The sequence below is a fragment of the Tachyglossus aculeatus genome, chromosome 7 (genome assembly GCF_015852505.1).
Source record: "Tachyglossus aculeatus isolate mTacAcu1 chromosome 7, mTacAcu1.pri, whole genome shotgun sequence".
Classification (NCBI taxonomy): Eukaryota; Metazoa; Chordata; class Mammalia; order Monotremata; family Tachyglossidae; genus Tachyglossus; species Tachyglossus aculeatus.
Window position 1 is genome coordinate 25,295,798 of NC_052072.1, and position 19,531 is coordinate 25,315,328.

At 49.1% G+C, this 19,531-nt stretch overlaps 1 protein-coding gene across 2 annotated transcripts in view; it reads right to left on the reverse strand.

Moving 5' to 3' along the window:
• The window catches only part of MFSD4A (major facilitator superfamily domain containing 4A), a 56,295-nt gene that overhangs the window by 22,914 nt on the left and 13,850 nt on the right, over positions 1-19,531 (reverse strand). For both annotated transcript variants that reach the window (XM_038749817.1, XM_038749815.1), the window contains 3 exons: positions 17,135-17,333; positions 15,762-15,971; positions 314-482 (listed from right to left, as the gene is read on the reverse strand). In XM_038749817.1, coding sequence (XP_038605745.1) covers positions 314-482; positions 15,762-15,971; positions 17,135-17,230 — 475 coding nt within the window. In that variant the 5' untranslated portion in view covers positions 17,231-17,333. The remainder of the gene's footprint in view (positions 1-313; positions 483-15,761; positions 15,972-17,134; positions 17,334-19,531) is intronic.

Sequence of the window (19,531 nt, forward strand, 5' to 3'; positions counted from 1 at the left end):
TTATTTTGTTCATGATGTGCATCTAGCTTTATTTCTATTTCTTCTGATGACTTGACACCCGTCCATATGTTTTGTTTTGTTGTCTCTCTCCCCCTTCTAGACTGTGAGCCCACTGTTGGGTAGGGACCGTCTCTATATGTTGCCAACTTGTACTTCCCAAGCGCTTAGTACAGTGCTCTGCTCACAGTAAGTGCTCAATAAATACGATTGATTGATTGATTTCCACTGATCCATGCTGCAGGACAACGGCCTCAGTTAGGGTCAGCCCAGCAGCCGGCAGGTGCCCCCTCCATATCCATCCCCGACACCTCACCTTGGTCCAGAGGGGCTTTGGGAGGCAGGGAAGATCCGCTGTCCTTCTCGGCTGGCTGCGTCTCCAGAGCCAGCTCGTCCGCGGCCAGGAGCCGGGGGCTTCTCCACCAACAGCAGGGAACCAACCTCTCCTTGTACAGCAGGAGCAGGACTGCAAAGGGCACGGGCAACTGGCGGGGAAAGAAGGGATGCACGCTCAGAACAGGGATCAATCAGTGGTATTTATTGGGTGCTTACAGGCACTCAATGTCTGTCTCCCCCTCCAGACCACAAGCTCGTTGTAGGCAGGGGACGTTTCTGCAATTCTGCTCTATTGTGCTCTCCCAAGCATTTAGGACAGTGTTCTGCACATAGTAAGTGCTCAATAAATGCATGCAATTGAAGGTATTGATTGAGTGTACAATAGTGCTGTACACTCGATCCCTGCCTGCCTTTAAAACTTTCACCCCCAGCCCAAGTTAACCACCGAGGGCAGAGAGAGCGGGATGAAAGGCACCTTGCCCAAGGTCACACGGCGGCAGAGTCGGGATTAGAACCCATGTCATCTGACTCTCAGGCCCATGCTCTTTCCATTAGGCCACCCGGCTTCTTGACGCAAGAGATATGGATTACTGCATCAGCCTCCTCTCTGATCTCCCATCCTCCTGTCTCTCCCCACTTCAGGCTATACTTCACGCTGCTGCCCAGATCATCTTTGTGCAGAAACGCTCTGGGCATGTCACTCCCCTCCTCAAAAATCTCCAGTGGCTGCCTGTCAACCTACACATCAAGCAAAAACTCCTCACTCTTGGCTTCAAATCTTGCCATCACCTCACCTGCTCCTACCTCACCTCCCTTCTCTCCTTCTCCAGCCCAGCCCGCACCCTCCGCTCCCCTGCCGCTAACCTCCTCACTGCACCTCGTTCTCGCCTGTCCCGCCATCGACTCCCGGCCCACATCCTCCCCCTGGCCTGGAATGCCCTCCCTCCGCACATCCTCCAAGCTAGCTCTCTTCCTCCCTTCAAAGCCCTACTGAGAGCTCACCTCCTCCAAGAGGCCTTCCCAGACCGAGCCCTTTTCCTCTCCTCCTCCCCATCCCTCCGCCCTACCTCCTTCCCCTCCCCACAGCACCTGTATATATGTTTTTACAGACTTATCACTCTATTTTACTTGTACATATTTACTATTCTATTTATTTTGTTAATGATGTGCATATAACTATAATTCTATTTATTCTGATGGTTTTGACACCTGTCTACTTGCTTTGTTGTCCATCTCCCCCTTCTAGACTGTGAGCCCCTTGTTGGGTAGGGACCATCTCTATATGTTGCCAACTTGTACTTCCCAAGCGCTTAGTACAGTGCTCTGCACACAGTAAGAGCTCCATAAATACAATTGAATGAATGAACAAGGCCAACTCCTTGTCAAGAATGAGGTGGAGGAAGGTACTGAAACAGGAGACGGAGCGAGGTTTGAGGAGTCCCCACTCTGGGAGAGTTTTATAACAGGGTGAATCGGGATGGTCTAAGCATTCACCTTCCCGCAGGCAGGGGGTTGGACCTGATGACCTCCAGGAACCCCATCCAGTTTGGGGATTCCATGGTTCTAAATGCTATTGGATGGTTTCCAGAAAGGAGTGTTAATGCCCTTCATTCATTCAATCATATTAATTTATTTATTCATTAATAAATTAATAATTAATAATTTATTATTTATTGAACTCTGTGAAATGGTACAGATAGAAATGTTAGCATTAAAGTGGCAGGGTGATATTAGAGTCAGAAGGACTGGGGCTCTAATCCCAACTCCACCACATGTCTGCTGTGTGACCTTGGGCAAGTCACTAAACTTCTCTGGGCCTTAGTTCCCTCATCTGTGAAATGGGGATTAGGACTGTGAGCCCCATGTGGGACAGGGACTGTGTCCAACCTGATTATCTTGCATCTACCCCAGCACTTAGAACAGTGCTTGGCATATAGTAAGTGCTTAACAAATACCACAGTTATTATTATTAATAAGATCATTTACTCTTGTTCATGAATAACTCTCTTTAGCCTTGGAGAGACCAGAGACCACTAAGAGGACCCAGGGATCCAGGTGGAAGTTAGATCAGACTTTATTTTTTAATGACATTTGTTAATACTTACAATGTCTCCTCCCCCTCCCCATCCCCCCACCTTACCTCCTTCCCCTCCCCACAGCACCTGTATATATGCATATATGTTTGTACATATTTATTACTCTATTTTACTTGTATTCTATTTATTTTATTTTGTTAATATGTTTTGTTTTGTTGTCTGTCTCCCCCTTCTAGACTGTGAGCCCGCTGTTGGGTAGGGACCGTCTCTATATGTTGCCAACTTGTACTTCCCAAGTGCTTAGTACAGTGCTCTGCACACAGTAAGCGCTCAATAAATATGATTGAATGAATGAATGAATGTGCCAGGCATTGTACACAGTACTAGGGTAGATATAAGCTAATCAGATTGGACCCAATCCCTGTCCCACACGGGGCTCACAGTCCAAATCCCCATTTTGCAGGTGAGGGAACTGAGGCCACGGTGGGAGGGACGGCCACGGACGGACTGTTTATTTTGCCACCAGTTCTGGTGGAGAAAGCCCGGAAATCCTCCAGTGAGCATAACCTCCCTGCCTTGGCCCGCTTGGAAAGACAGTGTAAGCTCTGGTCCGGCAGCCTTTAGTCCTCTTCCGTTCCCCTCCTCTTCCCTTCTCCCCCATCCCTGGCTGCTCCGGTGAGAACCCCATTGTTCCGATAACAATGGGAGAGCACCCGGTCCCTTGGTCCCCGCCGGCCCCCCGGACAGGCTCACGGAAGCGGGCCAAGTGGCTGGCGGGGCTGAAGGTCGGGCTACTAAAGCGGGCCAGCTAGTGGGCCGAGGATGGGCCAGGATGGGGAAGGGGGCCCTGGGCCTGCAGCAGCACATGGGGTGACAGGCTGGGCCCACAGCTGTGCAAACGTGGCCAGTGGTGGACACCTCCCTGGCTCTCACCCGGAGGATCCCTGCCACTCGTGGAGGGGAGGGGAGGGTCATCTCCCCAGCCTCCTGGTCAGGCAGGGCCGCGGCGCCCCAGGGGAGCCTGTCCTGAGAGCTCCCGGCCCCGGCCTCGCAGCCAACCTCTTCTAGACTGTGATGCTGCTCTGGGCAGGGACTGTCTCCCTTTGTCACTGAATTGTACTTCCCAAGCGCTCTGCACATAGTAAGCGCTCAATAAATATGATCGAATTGAATTGAACCTCAACCCGTAGCCGTTCTTCAGCCCAAGAGAAGCAGCATGGCCTCAGGGAAGAAGCCTGGGCCTGGGAGTTGGAGGATCTGGGTTCTAAGGCCAGTGGCAAAGCTGGGATATCGGCTGAACTTGGGCAAGTTATTTCACTTCTCTTGGCGTCATGTGTGAAATGGGAATTCAATCCCCGTTCTCCCACCCCCTTTGACTGCGAGCCCCATGTGGGACAGCGGCTGTGTCATTCATTCATTCATTTGTACTTTTTGAGCACTTACTGTATGCAGAGCCCTGTATGAAGCGCTTGGGAAAGTACAATATGATAATAAACAGTGACATTCTCTGTCCACATTGCATTGTATCTTTCTTAGCACTTAAAACGGTGCTTGCCACAAAGTAAGCGCTAACCTTATTACCTACTTGATTACTGTATCAGCCTCCTCTCTGATCTCCCATCCTCTTGTCTCTCCCCACTTCAGTCTATACTTCACTCTGCTTAGTAGTAACCTAACCTTTATTACCATGATGCTCCATGTTCATTCATTCATTCAATCGTATTTATTGAGCGCTTACTGTTTGCAGAGCACTGTACTAAGCACTTGGGAAATACAGGTCAGCAACATATAGAGACGGTCCATACCCAACAACGGGCTCACAGTCTAGAAGGGGGAGTCAGACAATAGAACAAAACATGTAGACAGGTGTCAAAATCGTCAGAACAAATAGAATTAAAGCTATATGCACACCATTAACAAAATAAATAGAATAGTAAATATGTACAAGTAAAATAGAGTAATCAATCTGTACAAATATATATACAAGTGCTGTGGGGAGGGGAAGGAGGTAGGGCAGGGGGGATGGGGAGGAGGAGAGGAAAAGGGGGGCTCAGTCTGGGAAGGCCTTCTGGAGGAGGTGAGCTCTCAGTAGAGATTTGAAGGGAGGAAGAGAGCTAGCTTGGCAGATGTGTTGGGGGAGGGCATTCCAGGCCAGGGGAAGGACGTAGGCTGGGGGTCGACGGCAAGACAGGCGAGAACGAGGTACAATGAGGAGGTTAGTGGCAGAGGAACGGAGGGTGCGGGCTGGGCTGGAGAAGGAGAGAAGGGAGGTGAGGTAGGAGGGGGCGAGGGGATGGACAGCCTTGAAGCCGAGAGTGAGGAGTTTTTGCTTGATGCGTAGGCTGACAGGCAGCCACTGGAGATTTTTGAGGAGGCAAGTAACCTGCCCAGAGCATTTCTGCACAATGATGATCTGGGCAGCAGAGTGAAGTATAGACTGAAGTGGGGAGAGACAAGAGGATGGGAGATCAGAGAGGAGGCTGATGCAGTAATCCAGTCGGGATAGGATGATGTTACTTCAGACCAAATTTCCGCTGACACTTAATCTCTAGGCCTGCATTTTCATCCAAACTATCGAACTCTTCTAGGTGCTTAGTACAGTGTTCTGCCCACAGTAAGTACTCAATAAACACCGTGGCCTGATTCATCTGAAAAGGGCAACTACAGAGGTTGGAAGAATGGGTAGCATTTCCTTGGGCCTGGGTGGCTTAGCCCAAAAGAGCTCCTGACCTCCAGCCTCCCAGAGAGACCCCACCAGGCCTTAGAAACAACTCCCCCAACAACCAGGTCCAAGGAAAGGAAGGTTCGCAGCTCTATGAGGAAGAGGAGAACTTTATCACATACCCATGTCCCAACCCTAAGGAAAGATCCTTATTTAAAATCACTATTATCTGCATTCTCTTTTTATGCACTTACTATAATAATAATAATGATGATGATGGTATTTGTTAAACTCTTACTATGTATCAATACCGTTCTAAGTGCGGAGGTAGATACAAGCCGATCAGGTTGGACTCAGTCCCTGTCCCACATTGGGCTCACAGTCGTATCCCCATTTTACAGATGAGGTAACAGGCACAGAGAAGTTACGTGATGTGCCCGAGGTCACACAGCAGACAAGTGGTGAAGGCAGGATTAGAACCCAGATCCTTCCAACTTCCAGACCCGTGCTCTATCCACTAGGCCACACTGCTTATTAAGCACTGGGGTAGATACAAGATAATCACATTGGGCATTGCCCCTGTCTCATATAAGGCTCATAGTCTTAATCCTCTGAGGGAACTGAGGCACAGGGAAGTTAAGTGACTTGTCCAAGGTCACACAACAGACAAGTGGCAAAGCCTGAATAAGAATCCAGGTCCTCTGCTCTTTCCACTAGGGAAGCACTAGGGAAGCAGTGTGGTTCAGTGGAAAGAGCATGGGCTTAGGAGTCAGAGGTCATGGGTTCTAATCCCGGCTCCGCCACTTAGCTGGGTGACTTTGGGCAAGTCACTTCACTTCTCTGTGCCTCAATTACCTCATCTGTAAAACGGGGATTAAGACTGTGAGCCCCACGTGGGACAAACCTGATCACCTTGTATCCTCCCCAGCGCTTAGAACAATGCTTTGCACAAAGTAAGCACTTAAATGTCATTATTATTATTATTATTCTCACTCTTACCGTCCCACTCAGTAACTGAAATTTTATTTCATGTGCCACAGCGTGTGTCCTGTGTAAATGGATATACGATCTGGATCCCCGCAGGCCTAGGAGCTCATTGAGGGCTGGGAACGTGTCTACCAACTCTGTTAGATTGTATCATCAATCATCAATCGTATTTATTGAGCGCTTACTGTGTGCAGAGCACCGTACTAAGCACTTGCACTGTACTCTCCCAAGTGCTGAGTACAATGCTCTGCACACAGTAAGCGCTTAATAACTACGATTGACTGACTGGTCTAGCGGAAAGAGTAGTCTTGGGAGTCAGAGGACCTGGGTTCTAAATCCAGCCCTGCCACATGCCAGCTCTACAACCTCAGGCAATTCACCATGTCTCTGTGTCTCAGTTGCTTCATCTGTCAAATGAGGATTCAACAACTTTTCTCCCTCTTAGATTGAGCATCTAATGTGGGACAGGGACTGGGTCTCATCCGCTTTTACTTTATCCACCCTAGCGCTTGGCACATAGTAAGAATTTAACAAATCCCCTCCGCCCAAACCCTCCTCCTCCCTGGTCTTCAGTGGGTGTTTAGGCTTTTGGAAACAGAAGGTGGGAAGCTATCTGATTCTTGGACATCAGACAAAGCTTTCTGACGAAGCTGAGAAGCAGCATGGACTAGTGGATAGAGAATGGACCTGGGAGAAGCAGCATAGACTAGTGGATTGTCTACTAGTCAGAAGGTCCTGGGTTTTAATCCCGGTTCTGCCACTTGCTTGCTGTGTGACCTTAGGCAAGTCACTTAGCTTCTCTCTGTCTCAATTTTCTCATAGGGAAAATGGGAATTAAATGCCCGTTAAGCAACAATGGTATTTATGGAGTGCTTACTTTATGCAGGGCACAGCACTAAGCTCTAGACTGTCAGCTCATTAATAATAATTAATAATTATGGTATTGCTAAGCACTTCATCATCATCATCATCAATCGTATTTATTGAGCGCTATGTGCACAGCACTGTACTAAGCGCTTGGGAAGTACAAATTGGCAACATATAGAGACAGTCCCTACCCAACAGTGGGCTCACAGTCTAAAACACTTCAATCATATTTATTGAGCGCTTACTGTGTGCAGAGCACTTGTGCTTGTGTGCCACCTGTGTGCCACTAGGTGCCAGGCACAGTACTATGTGCTGGACACTTATGGGCAGGAAATGTGTCTACCAAGTCTGTTATACTGTACTCTCCCAAGCACTTAGTACTAAGTACTTAGCATACAGCACACAGTAAGCACTTGATAAATACAACTGATTGGCTGACACAAAGCACTTTGAGAGAATACAATACAATTCATTCAGGGACTATGTCACTCATTCATTCATTCAATCGTATTTATTGGGTGCTTCCTGTGTGCAGAGCACTATACTAAGTGCTTGAGAAAGTGCAATGCAACAGTAAACAGTGACATTCCCTGCCCACAGTGAGCTCACAGTCTAGAGTGGGGGAGACAGACATCAGTACCAATGAATAAAATTAAAGATAATAATAATAATGGCATTTATTAAGCGCTTACTATGTGCAAAGCACTGTTCTAAGCCCTGGGGAGGTTACAAGGTGATCAGGTTGTCCCACGGGGGGCTCACAGTCTTAATCCCCATTTTACAGATGAGGTAACTGAAGCACAGAGAAATGAAGTGACTTGCCCAAAGTCACACAGCTGACAATTGGCGGAGTTGGAATTTGAACCCATGATCTCTGTCTCCAAAGCCCGTGCTGTTTCCACTGAGCCATGCTGCTTCTCTAAGATATGTACATAAGTGCTCTGGGGCATTGGTAGGCATGATCCCTGCCATCAAGGAGCTTACAGTTTAATGGGGGAAACAGGCAATAAACTACAGATGAGGGAAAGAACCGAGTCTAAGGATTTGTACGGAAGCTCTGTAGGGGTGGGGGTGGATGGGTGGGACCAAGTGCATGGGAGGGAGACAGTAGAATGGGAAAATAGATGGGGGAATGAAGGTTAAATCTTGGAAGGCTTCCTGGAGGATTTCAGTAGGCCTTTGTCTACAGAGAAGCAGCGTGGCTCAGTGGAAAAGAGCCCGGGCTTTGGAGTCAGAGGTCATGGGTTCAAACCCCGGCTCCGCCAATTGTCAGCTGTGTGACTTTGGGCAAGTCACTTAACTTCTCTGTGCCTCAGTTACCTCATCTGTAAAATGGGGACTAAGACTGTGAGCCCCACGTGGGACAACCTGATCACCTTGTAACCTCCCCAGCGCTTAGAACAGTGCTTTGCACATAGTAAGCGCTTAATAAATGCCATTATTATTATTATTATTATTATTTGAAGATGGGGAGAGTGCCGCTCTGCGGGATGTGTAGGAAGAGGGAGTATGTTGAGCAATGTCACGGGCGGGTGAGGTGAGAATGAGGGACAGGGAGTAGGATGGTATTAGAGGAGCAAATCGTGAGGGCTGGGAGAATGGTGAGGTTAGATAAGGGGGAGATCTGATAACAGCTGATTGAGGCCAATGGTAAGGTGTTTCTGCTTGAGGCGGAGATGGATGGGCAGCCATTTGGAGGCACTTGAGGAGAGGGGAGAAGTGTGCAGAACAGTTCTTTAGGAAGGTGATCAGAACGGCAGGGAAGTGTGGACTGGAGAGGGGAGAGGCTGGAAGCAGGGAGGTCACCGAGAAGACTAAGGTAGTAGTGAAGATGGGACATGACAAGTACTTAAACCGATGTGGTAGCAGTTTGGATGGAGAAGAAGGAGAGAATTTTGGAGGTAGAATTGACAGAGTTTAGTGATTGACTATCCAAGACTGAACTCCTTGTCTTCCCTCCCAAACCCTGCCCTCTCCCTGACTTTCCCATCTCCGTTGACGGCACTACCATCCTTCCCGTCTCACAAGCCCGCAAACTTGGTGTCATCCTCGACTCCGCTCTCTCATTCACCCCTCACATCCAAGCCGTCACCAAAACCTGCCGGTCTCAACTCCGCAACATTGTCAAGATTCACCCTTTCCTCTCCATCCATACCGCTACCCTGCTCGTTCAAGCTCTCATCCTATCCCGTCTGGACTACTGCATCAGCCTTCTCTCTGACCTCCCATCCTTGTGTCTCTCCCCACTTCAATCCATACTTCATGCTGCTGCCCGGATTGTCTTTGTCCAGAAACGCTCTGGGCATGTTACTCCCCTCCTCAAAAATCTCCAATGGCTACCAATCAATCTGCGCATCAGGCAGAAACTCCTCACCCTGGGCTTCAAGGCTGTCTATCACCTCTCCCTCTCCTACCTCACCTCCCTTCTCTCCTTCTCCAGCCCAGCCCACACCCTCCGCTCCTCTGCCGCTAATCTCCTCACCGTACCTCATTCTCGCCTGTCCCGCCGTCGACCCCCGGCCCACGTCATCCCCCGGGCCTGGAATGCCCTCCCTCTGCCCATCCGCCAAGCTAGCTCTCTTCCTCCCTTCAAGGCCCTACTGAGAGCTCACCTCCTCCAGGAGGCCTTCCCAGACTGAGCCCTTTCCTTCCTCTCCCCCTCGTCCCCCTCTCCATCCCCCCCATTTTACCTCCTTCCCTTCCCCACAGCACCTGTATATATGTATATGTTTGTACATATTTATTACTCTATTTATTTATTTTACTTGTATATATCTATTCTATTTATTTTATTTTGTTAGTATGTTTGGTTTTGTTCTCTGTCTCCCCCTTTTAGACTGTGAGCCCACTGTTGGGTAGGGACTGTCTCTATATGTTGCCAATTTGTACTTCCCAAGCACTTAGTACAGTGCTCTGCACACAGTAAGTGCTCAATAAATACAATTGATTGATTGATTGATTGATCTGAGGGCTGAAAAAGAGAGATGCGTCAGGGATAATGCCAAGATTGTTGGTTCAAGACACAGGAAGGATGTTGGTGGTGTCTACAGTGATTTAAGACTGAGCCCCCTGAGGAACAGGGATTGTGTCTGATCTGATTGCACTGGGGTTGCCCCAGCACTTTCTACCAGAACTGGCAGGACTGGAACAAGACTTTGGAAGCATCCTTTCTCCAACATCAAGATTCCCTGCCCCCAAAATAATAATAATAATTGTGGTATTTGTTAAGCACTTACTATGTGCCAGGCACTGTAATAAGTGCTGGGGTAGATATGGGATAATCAGGTTGGACACAGTCCCTGTTCCACACGGGGCTCCCAGTCTCAATCCCCATTTCACAGATGAGGTAACTGAGGCACAGAGAAGTGAATTGACGCGCCAGGTCACAGCAGACAAGTGAAGGAGTCGGGATTAGAACCCAAGTCCTGACTCCCAGGCCCATCTTGAGAAGCAGCGTGGCTCAGTGGAAAGAGCCGGGGCTTTGGAGTCAGAGGTCGTGGGTTCGAATCCCGGCTCCGCCACATGTCTGCTGTGTGACTTCGGGCAAGTCACTTCACTTCTCTGGGCCTCAGTTACCTCATCTGTAAAATGGGGATTAAGGCTATGAGCCCCACGTGGGACAACCTGATCACCTTGTAACCTCCCCAGCGCTTAGAACAGTGCTTTGCACATAGTAAGCGCTTAATAAATGCCATTATTATTATTATCTTTATCCATCAGGCCACACTGCTTCTCGAGATGCTCCGTGCCCACCGGGCTGGGAGTTAAAATTGCTCCCACATGCTCTCGGATCTGTGGCAACTGCCGCCTTCCCTCTTGCACCCAAGGTCCCTGTTCCTAGCGTGCTCCGTGTCCGTAGGGCCGGAGAGAAAAGCTGCTCCCATATGCACCCGCAGCATGAGACGTCCACAAAACCCTGGGAAGACAGGTGGCTGGGGGAGGTGTCCTGAACTCTGAGCCGCGAGGAGCTGGAAATTCTGCTCTTCTAGCCACGGCACCCCACTCATTTTGTGTTTATTTTGTGCATTCATCTGTTGGGTTTTCATGGTTCATTATTCCTGACGTATCTGTCTCCAGCCCCCTCTCCCCACTCATAATAATAATAATGATGGTATTTGCTAAGTGCTTACTATGTGTGAAACACTGTTCTAAAGCCCTGGGGGGGATACAAGGTGATTAGGTTGTCCCATGTGGGGCTCACAGTCTTAATCCCCATTTTATAGATGAGGTAACAGGCACAGAGAAGTTAAGTGGCTTGCCCAAGGTCACACAGCTCACTCATACTCTTACCTTATTAGCTTTCCTGAGGGACAGGGAAGACAGCCTTCCCAGACTGAGCCCCCGCCTTCCTCTCCCCCTCCTCCCCCTCTCTATCCCCCCCGCCTCACCTCCTTCCCTTCCCCACAGCACCTGTATATATGTATATGTTTGTACGTATTTATTACTCTATTTATTTTACTTGTACATATTTATTCTACTTATTTTATTCTGTTAATATGTTTTGTTTTGTTCTCTGTCTCCCCCTTCTAGCCTGTGAGCCCACTGTTGGGTAGGGACCGTCTCTATATGTTGCCAACTTGTACTTCCCAAGCGCTTAGTACAGTGCTGTGCACATAGTAAGTGCTCAATAAATACAACTGAATGAATGAATGACAGGGACGATGTTTAATTCCCACCTGTATATTATCTCTCAGCACTTGGAATAGCCTTCTGCACACAGTAAGTGCTTGATTCATACTTTCATTCATTCATTCAATCGTATTTATTGAGCACTTACGGTGTGCAGAGCACTGTACTAAGCGCTCGGGAAGTACAAGTTGGCAACATATAGAGACAGTCCCTACTCAACAACGGGCTCACAGTCTAGAAGGGGGAGACGGACAACAAAACAAAATATATTAATAGAATAAAATAAATAGAATAGTAAATATGTACAAGTAAAATAAATAGGGTAATAAATCTGTACAAACATATATACAGGTGCTGTGGGGAGGGGAAGGAGGTAGGGCGGGAGGGATGGGGAGGGGGAGAGGAAGGAGGGGGCTCAGTCTGGGAAGGCCTCCTGGAGGAGGTGAGCTCTCAGTAGGACTTTGAAGCTTTCTACACAGTAGAAAGCTCAGTAGGGCTTTCTACCACTACTGCAAGAGAGGTTTCTTCCCAGAGGAACTGTGAAAATGGAATGGGGGGATGAGCCCACTGTTGGGTAGGGCCTGTCTCTATATGTTGCCAACTTGTACTTCCCAAGCGCTTAGTACAGTGCTCTGCACACAGTAAGCGCTCAATAAATACGATTGATGATGAAGAGAGGAGGTTGGAGGGAGGAGGTGACAGAGGGAGTGGGACAGAGAGGAAGGAAAGGGTGAGGGAAGGAGCCTTCTATTGCTGTGCCACACCCTCCCTCTTCATACCTGACAGGTAATTACTCTCCCCACTTTCAAAGCCATATTGAAGGCACCTCTCCTCCAAGAGGCCTTCCCTGGATAAGCCCTCATTTCCTCTTCTCCCACTTCCTCCTGATTCACCCTCACCCTTGGATTTGTCCCTCTAATTCACCCCTCCCTCAGCCCTACAGCCCTTAGGTACATATCCTAGAGAGGCAGCGTGGCTCAGCGGGAAGAGCCCGGGCTTTGGAGTCGTAGGTCATGGGTTCAAATCTCTGCTCCACCAATTGTCAGCTGTGTGTCTTTGGGCAACTTCTCTGGGCCTCAGTCACCTCATCTGTTAAATGGGGATTAAGACTGTGAGCCCCCCGAGGGACAACCTGATCGCCTTGTAACCTTCCCATCATCATCAATCGTATTTATTGAGCACTTACTGTGTGCAGAGCACTGTACTAAGCGCTTGGGAAGTACAAGTTGGCAACATATAGAGACAGTCCCTACCCAATAGTGGGCTCACAGTCTAAAAGGGGGAGACAGAGAACAAAACCAAACATACTAACAAAATAAAATAAATAGAATAGATCTGTACAAGTAAAATAAATAGATAAATAGAGTAATAAATATGTACAAACATATATACGTATATACAGGACTAGCCCTGCAGACTTCAATTTGAAACGCTTCCCAGCGCTTAGAACAGTGCTTTACACATAGTAAGTGCTTAATAAATACCATTATTATTATTTTTTTATTTTATATCCGCAATTTATTTATTTTAATGTCTGGCTCCCCCTCTAAACTGAAAGCTCAATGTGGGCAGAGAACATGTCTACCAACTCTTATACTGTACTCACCCAAGCGCTTGGTACAGTACTCTGTCCACAGTAAGCGCTCAATAAATACCACTGATTGATTGATTCTGTTGTTGCAGCAGCAGCGATGGCAAAGGCCCCATGAGCCAGGGCCACTGCTGCCCGGGCTGTGGCAGAGGGGTGATGCCAGGAGATTGGCACCCACCCTGGCTCCAGAGTCCCTGCCAGGCTATCTGCTGGGCAGAGGGGAGACGAGGGGGACCCTCTGCTCATCCCCCCTGGGCTCCGGAGCAGGGAGCAAGAGAAAGCCCATCTTATGGTTCCCTAGAGAAGCAGTGTGGCTCAGTGGAAAGAGCACGGGCTTGGGAGTCAGAAGTCATGGGTTCAAATCCTGGCTCCGCCTCTTGTCAGCTGTGTGACTTTGGGCAAGTCACTTAACTTCTCTGCGCCTCAGTTACCTCATCTGTAAAATGGTGAAAATTGTGAGCCCCACATGGGACAACCTGATCATCGTGTATCCTCCCCAGCACTTAGAACAGTGCTTTGCACATAGTAAGCGCTTAAATACCCAAATTGTTATTATTATTATTTCCAGCCCTGGAAAGAGTGGAGCAGGTCAAATATGGTGGTCAGCCCTGTCCTAAAAATAGTGGCACCCCTTGGTCTGGTGATCTGGGGGAGCCCTCTGAACTTGCCCCTTGTAGCTGATATTCCTCAAATTTGGATCTGGTCCAACTGGCAGGGAGCACCAGCTTCTCTCCACCTTCAGGACGTCAGGATAGTGGCACAGGGGAGGGAATTTGAGGGGCAATAATAATAATAATAATGATGGCATTTGTTAAGCGCTTACTATGTGCAAAGTACTGTTCTAAGCACTGGGGGGGGGGGGGATACAAGGTGATCAGGTTGTCCCACGTGGGGCTCACAGTGTTACTCCCCGTTTTACAGATGAGGGAACTGAAGCTCCGAGAAGTTAAGTGACTTGCCCAAGGTCACACAGCAGACATGTGGTAACGCAGCCCCGACCTACCCTCAGATGACAGAAACAGCAACCCAGCTTTCCTGCTTTTGGAGTCACGGGGCTCGTCCCCAGAGGTCACTTCGTCCTCCTCCCGGCCTCTCCCGGAGAATTTGAGTCCACACCTTTATCTCGGCCACCATGCTAAGAGCACTGATGGTCACTGAGTTCTTCCTTGTGCTTAAACCACAACTCTCCTGAGATGTAAGCCTTTTTCTGCTTTTCCCAGCCTTCTCTCCTTAATAATAATAGTGCTTGGCATATAGTAAGCGCTTAAATACCATCAGAACTGTACTAAGCACTGGAGTGGGTACAAGCAAATCGGGTTGGACATAGTCCCTGTGCCACGTGGGGCTCACAGTCTCAATCCCCATTTTACAGATGAAGTAACAGGCTCAGAGAAGTTAATGGACTTGCCCAAAGTCACACAGCAGATAAGTGGCGTTGCCAGGATTAGAACCCATGACCTGATGACTCCCATGCTCTACTACAGCATGCTGCTTCTCCTCCAGACCGAATAACCCCCAATCCTTTAGTCTTTATTATAATAATGGTTTTTGTTGAGCGCTTACTATGTGCCAAGCACTGTTCTAAGCGCTGAGCTTTCTTCCTGGGTCTCAGCCTGGAGCTCTTTCTTCATCTCTGTGACTTCCAGGGACCCTGCCTGGGTTCTCCCCCATGCAGGAGCTCATAAGAGAGCTAAGCATTGGGGTACACTATGCTTCCTCCTCTCCCAACCCTAACGTCTTGCTGGTAAGCAAAGCGGAATTTGGCAAGCACCGTACAAAGTGCCGGGATGGGGACAAGATAATCAGCCCGAGCATACAGAGCTCACTGTAAGGGGGAGGGAGAACAGATATTGAATCCCCATTTTACAGGGATTTGGGATCTGCATTTTACAGATGAGGGAACTGAAGGCACAGAGAAGTGAGTGACTTGTCCAACATCACACAGCAGACAAGTGGCGGAGCTGGGATTAATAATAATAATGGCATTTGTTAAGCGCTTACTATGTGCAAAGCACTGTTCTAAGCACTCAGGAGGATACAAGGTGATCAGGTTGTCCCACACGGGGCTCCCAGTCTTACTCCCCATTTTACAGATGAGATAACTGAGGCATAGAGAAGTTAAGTCACACAGATGACAACTGGCAGAGCTGGGATTTGAACCCATGACCTCTGACTCCCAAGTCCCTGCTCTTTCCCTTGAGCCACGCTGCTTCTCATCCATTAGAAACCAGGTCCTCTAAATCCAGGTGACTTTTCTTTCTAGAGAAGCAGCGTGGCTCAGTGGAAAGAGCGCGGGCTTGGGAGTCAGAGGTCATGGGTTTGAATCCCGCCTCCCCCATATGTCTGCTGTGTGACCTTGGGCAAGTCACTTCACTTCTCTGTGCCTCAGTTCCCTCATCTGTAAAATGGGGATTAAGACCGTGAGCCCCACATGGGATAACCTCATCTCCTTGTGTTCCCCCCCCAGCGCTTAGAGCAGTGCTTTGCACATAGTAAGTGCTTAACAAATACCAACATTATTATTATTATTATTATTATTTCTCCTAGGCCATGCTGCTCCTCCTGATCGGTCTTTTCACTGACCCATCCCCTCCCCACGTCGCTCCTCCCGCCTCGCCCTCCCCAGCCCCCCGGCCGGGCCGGACTGAACACTCACGTTGATCAGGGCCATGATCCAGAAGGCGTAGGACAGGCGGGTGACCACCAGCCCCTCGGAGGACATTTCCAGGTGGGACAGATTATGGGGCTGGTGGAGGAGGCTGGCGTTGGCCGTACCATTAGCCTGGGTGCAGTTGGACTCAGAGAGGAAGGGGTCGGCGATCAGGGGGCTCAGCAGGGCCCCAAATCCCACGAAGAAATGGAGAACCTGGAGGGGGTGGGTAGGGGAAGGGAAGGAGTTAAGTTCTTGACTTCCCCCCACCCACCCAGAGCACTGAAGCTACCCAGCCCAGATTTCCTCTCTCAGGGAATGGGGGCCCACCCCAAGACTGGGGTCTGTCAACATAGTCCCTTCCCCAACCCCACACTTCATCCCTATGGTACACAAAGACCTCCATCTGCGGTCGTTGCAGGCACTTCGCCTCTGCTTAAATGAACCAATCCAGTCAATTACTGGATTCTCCTGCCTCTGGGCCACCCAACAAGCCACTTCCTTGCCCAAAGAATGCTCCAAAACCAGGTCCCTTCTGTTCTCCAAAATGATCCTAAAACCCACCTCCTCCAAGGATCCTTCCCAGATTCATCCCATTCTGACTGCCATCATTCCAGCTCCTCTCAAACACTTATGGGCCAGAGCAAGGGGTGCCCATGTGTCTGTTTGTGTTCTTGGGTTTCTTTGTTTTTTCCGGGATTTGTTAAGTGCTTACTGTTTGTCAAACACTGTTCTAAGTGCTGGGGTAAATTCAAGTTAATTAGATCCCACACGGGGCTCACAGTCTAAGTAGGGAGGAGAAACGAGGCACGGAGAACATAAGTTACTTGCCCGAAGTCACACGGCAAGCAATTGGCAGAGCTGGGATAAGAACCCAGGCTCATGCTCTTTCCATTAAGCCATGCTGCTTCTCTTTAAATTGGATATCCCTCTAGACTGTAAGCTCCTTGGGGGCAGGGAACCTGTCTACCAGTTCTATCACAATCTCCTAAGCTTAGTACAGTGCTCTACACATGGTGAAAACTCAATAAATACGAATGATTGAAAACAGGTAGGATGGAGAAGGGCAGGTGGGACAGAGGTCAATCATATTTATTGCGCGCTTACAGTGTGCAGACCACTGAACTAAGCGTTTGGGAGAGTACAATATAATCAGAGTTGGTAGACACGTGCCCTGCCCGCAGTGAGCTTAGAGTCTAGATGGGGAGATGGACTTGAATATACATAAATAAATTACAGATAAGTACAAAAGTGCTGTGGGGCTGAAAAAAGAGTGGGAAATCCAAGTGCAAGGTGACGCAGAATGGAATGGGAGAAGGAAAATGAGGGACAAAGAGGAGATGACCGAAAGGCAGACAGCGTGTCCATGGAGAGCTCACCTGGAGGAAGATGGCAGAGTCCTTCTGGTAGATCTTAACCAGCTGCATGTTGGAGATGGTGTCAATGCAGCCCATGGCCAGGCCGGCCATCGCCATGACAATGGCCAGGACCACCACATTGAAGCAAAAGGGGATGACAGCAAAGACCAGGGAGATGGCCAGGGATGAGGTGAAGAGAGCCCACAGGGACTGGGCCAGCCTGCGAGGGGAAAGGACCGGCCGGTCATCAGGAGGGGCCCCGGGACCTAGCCGATCGACCCCAACCCCACCGGGTCCCTCCCAGAAAACAAGCCCCCCCGGTGGGGGTCCCCCTGGGAGCTGGGATCCATCCCTGATGTGCTGGGTAACCTGGAGTAAATTGCTTCATCTTTCTGTGCTCCAGTGTCTTTAAAATCAATCAATCAATCAATCAATCGTATTTATTGAGCACTTACTATGTGCAGAGCACTGTACTAAGTGCTTGGGAAGTACAAATTGGCAACACATAGAGACAGTCCCTACCCAACAGTGGGCTCACAGTCCAAAAGGGGGAGACAGAGAACAGAACCAAACATACCAACAAAATAAAATAAATAGGATAGAAATGTACAAGTAAAATAAATAAATAAATAAATAAATAGAGTAATAAATATGTACAACCATATATACATATATACAGGTGCTGTGGGGAAGGGAAGGAGGTAAGATGGGGGATGGAGAGGGGGACGAGGGGGAGAGGAGGGAAGGGGCTCAGTCTGGGAAGGCCTCCTGGAGGAGGTGAGCTCTCAGCAGGGCCTTGAAGGGAGGAAGAGAGCTAGCTTGGCAGAGGGGCAGAGGGATGGCATTCCAGGCCTGGGGGATGACGTGGGCCGGGGGTCGATGGCGGGACAGGCGAGAACGAGGTACAGTGAGGAGATTAGCGGTGGAGGAGCGGAGGTTGCGGGCTGGGCAGTAGAAGGAGAGAAGGGAGGTGAGGTAGGAGGGGGCGAGGTGATGGAGAGCCTTGAAGCCCAGGGTGAGGAAAAGGGGAAAGATGACCCTGTCCCCTCCCTGATTCATGGAGAGATTGAGCGGACAAATGAGACCAGAGACAGGAGGGCCCTGTGGAAGTCAAGCTGTTGCATTTGGGTCAGAGGTCTTTGGTCACTTGCAATTATGCTGACCACAAATGAGGAAACCAGGGACACCTTGTCTCAAATATATTCCTTCTGAACGACTCTCCGCTCCCCCTCATCTTCTTGGTGATTATGACAACTGCAAGGGCCAAGAGAAAGGGGAGGTTGTGCCCCTCTTGGATCCTGGAATTTGTTGTCAAGGCGACTGAGCAGACACGTTCAACCAGCTTGTGGGTTCTAAGCCCAGATCCAGAAGCCTGGGTATCTGCTGTGAGCAGAAGCCTAGGACAGCTTGGTCAGGGGTGGAGGAAAGGGGGTTATGGTTTAGCTGGGACCATCCTGATTCTGGGAGACATGAGTAACTTTTCAATGACTGGCTGAAAACCTTCAGATTTTCCTGCTGTAGACATTCCAGCTCAAGGGAATGACACCACACCAAATTTGGTGCCAGATGATTTCCATGAGATGAGCGCATCATTCCCACTGCTACACTGTGCGATGCTAAGACTCTGATCTCATCTCTTAGAGCAACACATATACTAAAGCCATCTTGGAAAGAGTAGAAAGTTTTCCAACTGGGAAGGCTTTGTGCCCTGCAGCGCTATCACCAAGGCATTGGGAGTTCCTCATTTAGACGGCTAGTGTCTGCCACCACACTAAAGAAGCACTGTGGTTTAGTGGATAGAGCACGGGTCCGGGCGTCAGAGGACATGGGCTCTAATCCCGGCTCTGCCACATGTCCACTGTGTGACTTTGGGCAAGTCTCTTAATTTCTCTGTGCCTCAGTTCCCACATCTGTGAAATGGGGATTAAGACTGTGAGCCCCATGTGGGACATGGATTGGGTCCAACCTGTTTAGCTTGTATCTACCCCAGAGCTTAGTATGGTGCCTGGCTCATAGTAAGCACTTAAATAGGGGAGAGGGGACGAGTACAAAGCCAGGGAGAGTGGGTGTAAGGTGCATGAATGAGGGCTTAGTAAAAAAAAATATTATTATATTATAATTTAATTGCTTCATCTTTCTGCGCTCCAGTGTCTATAAAAAGGGGAAGGATGACCCTGTACCCCGATTCATGGAGAAGTTGAGCGGCCAAACAAGATCAGAGACAGGAGGGCCCTGTGGAAGTCAAGTTGTTACGTTGGGTCAATGGTGGTGGTCTTTAGTCACTTGCAATGATAGCAAATAATAATAATTGTAGTATTTGTTAAGATTGATTGACCCTGACTTCTTCCAGCACACAAAGAAGCTCTAGCACAGCCCAGAGAAAGTACATTTTGAGCGCTGGGCAAAAGTGAACTTCAT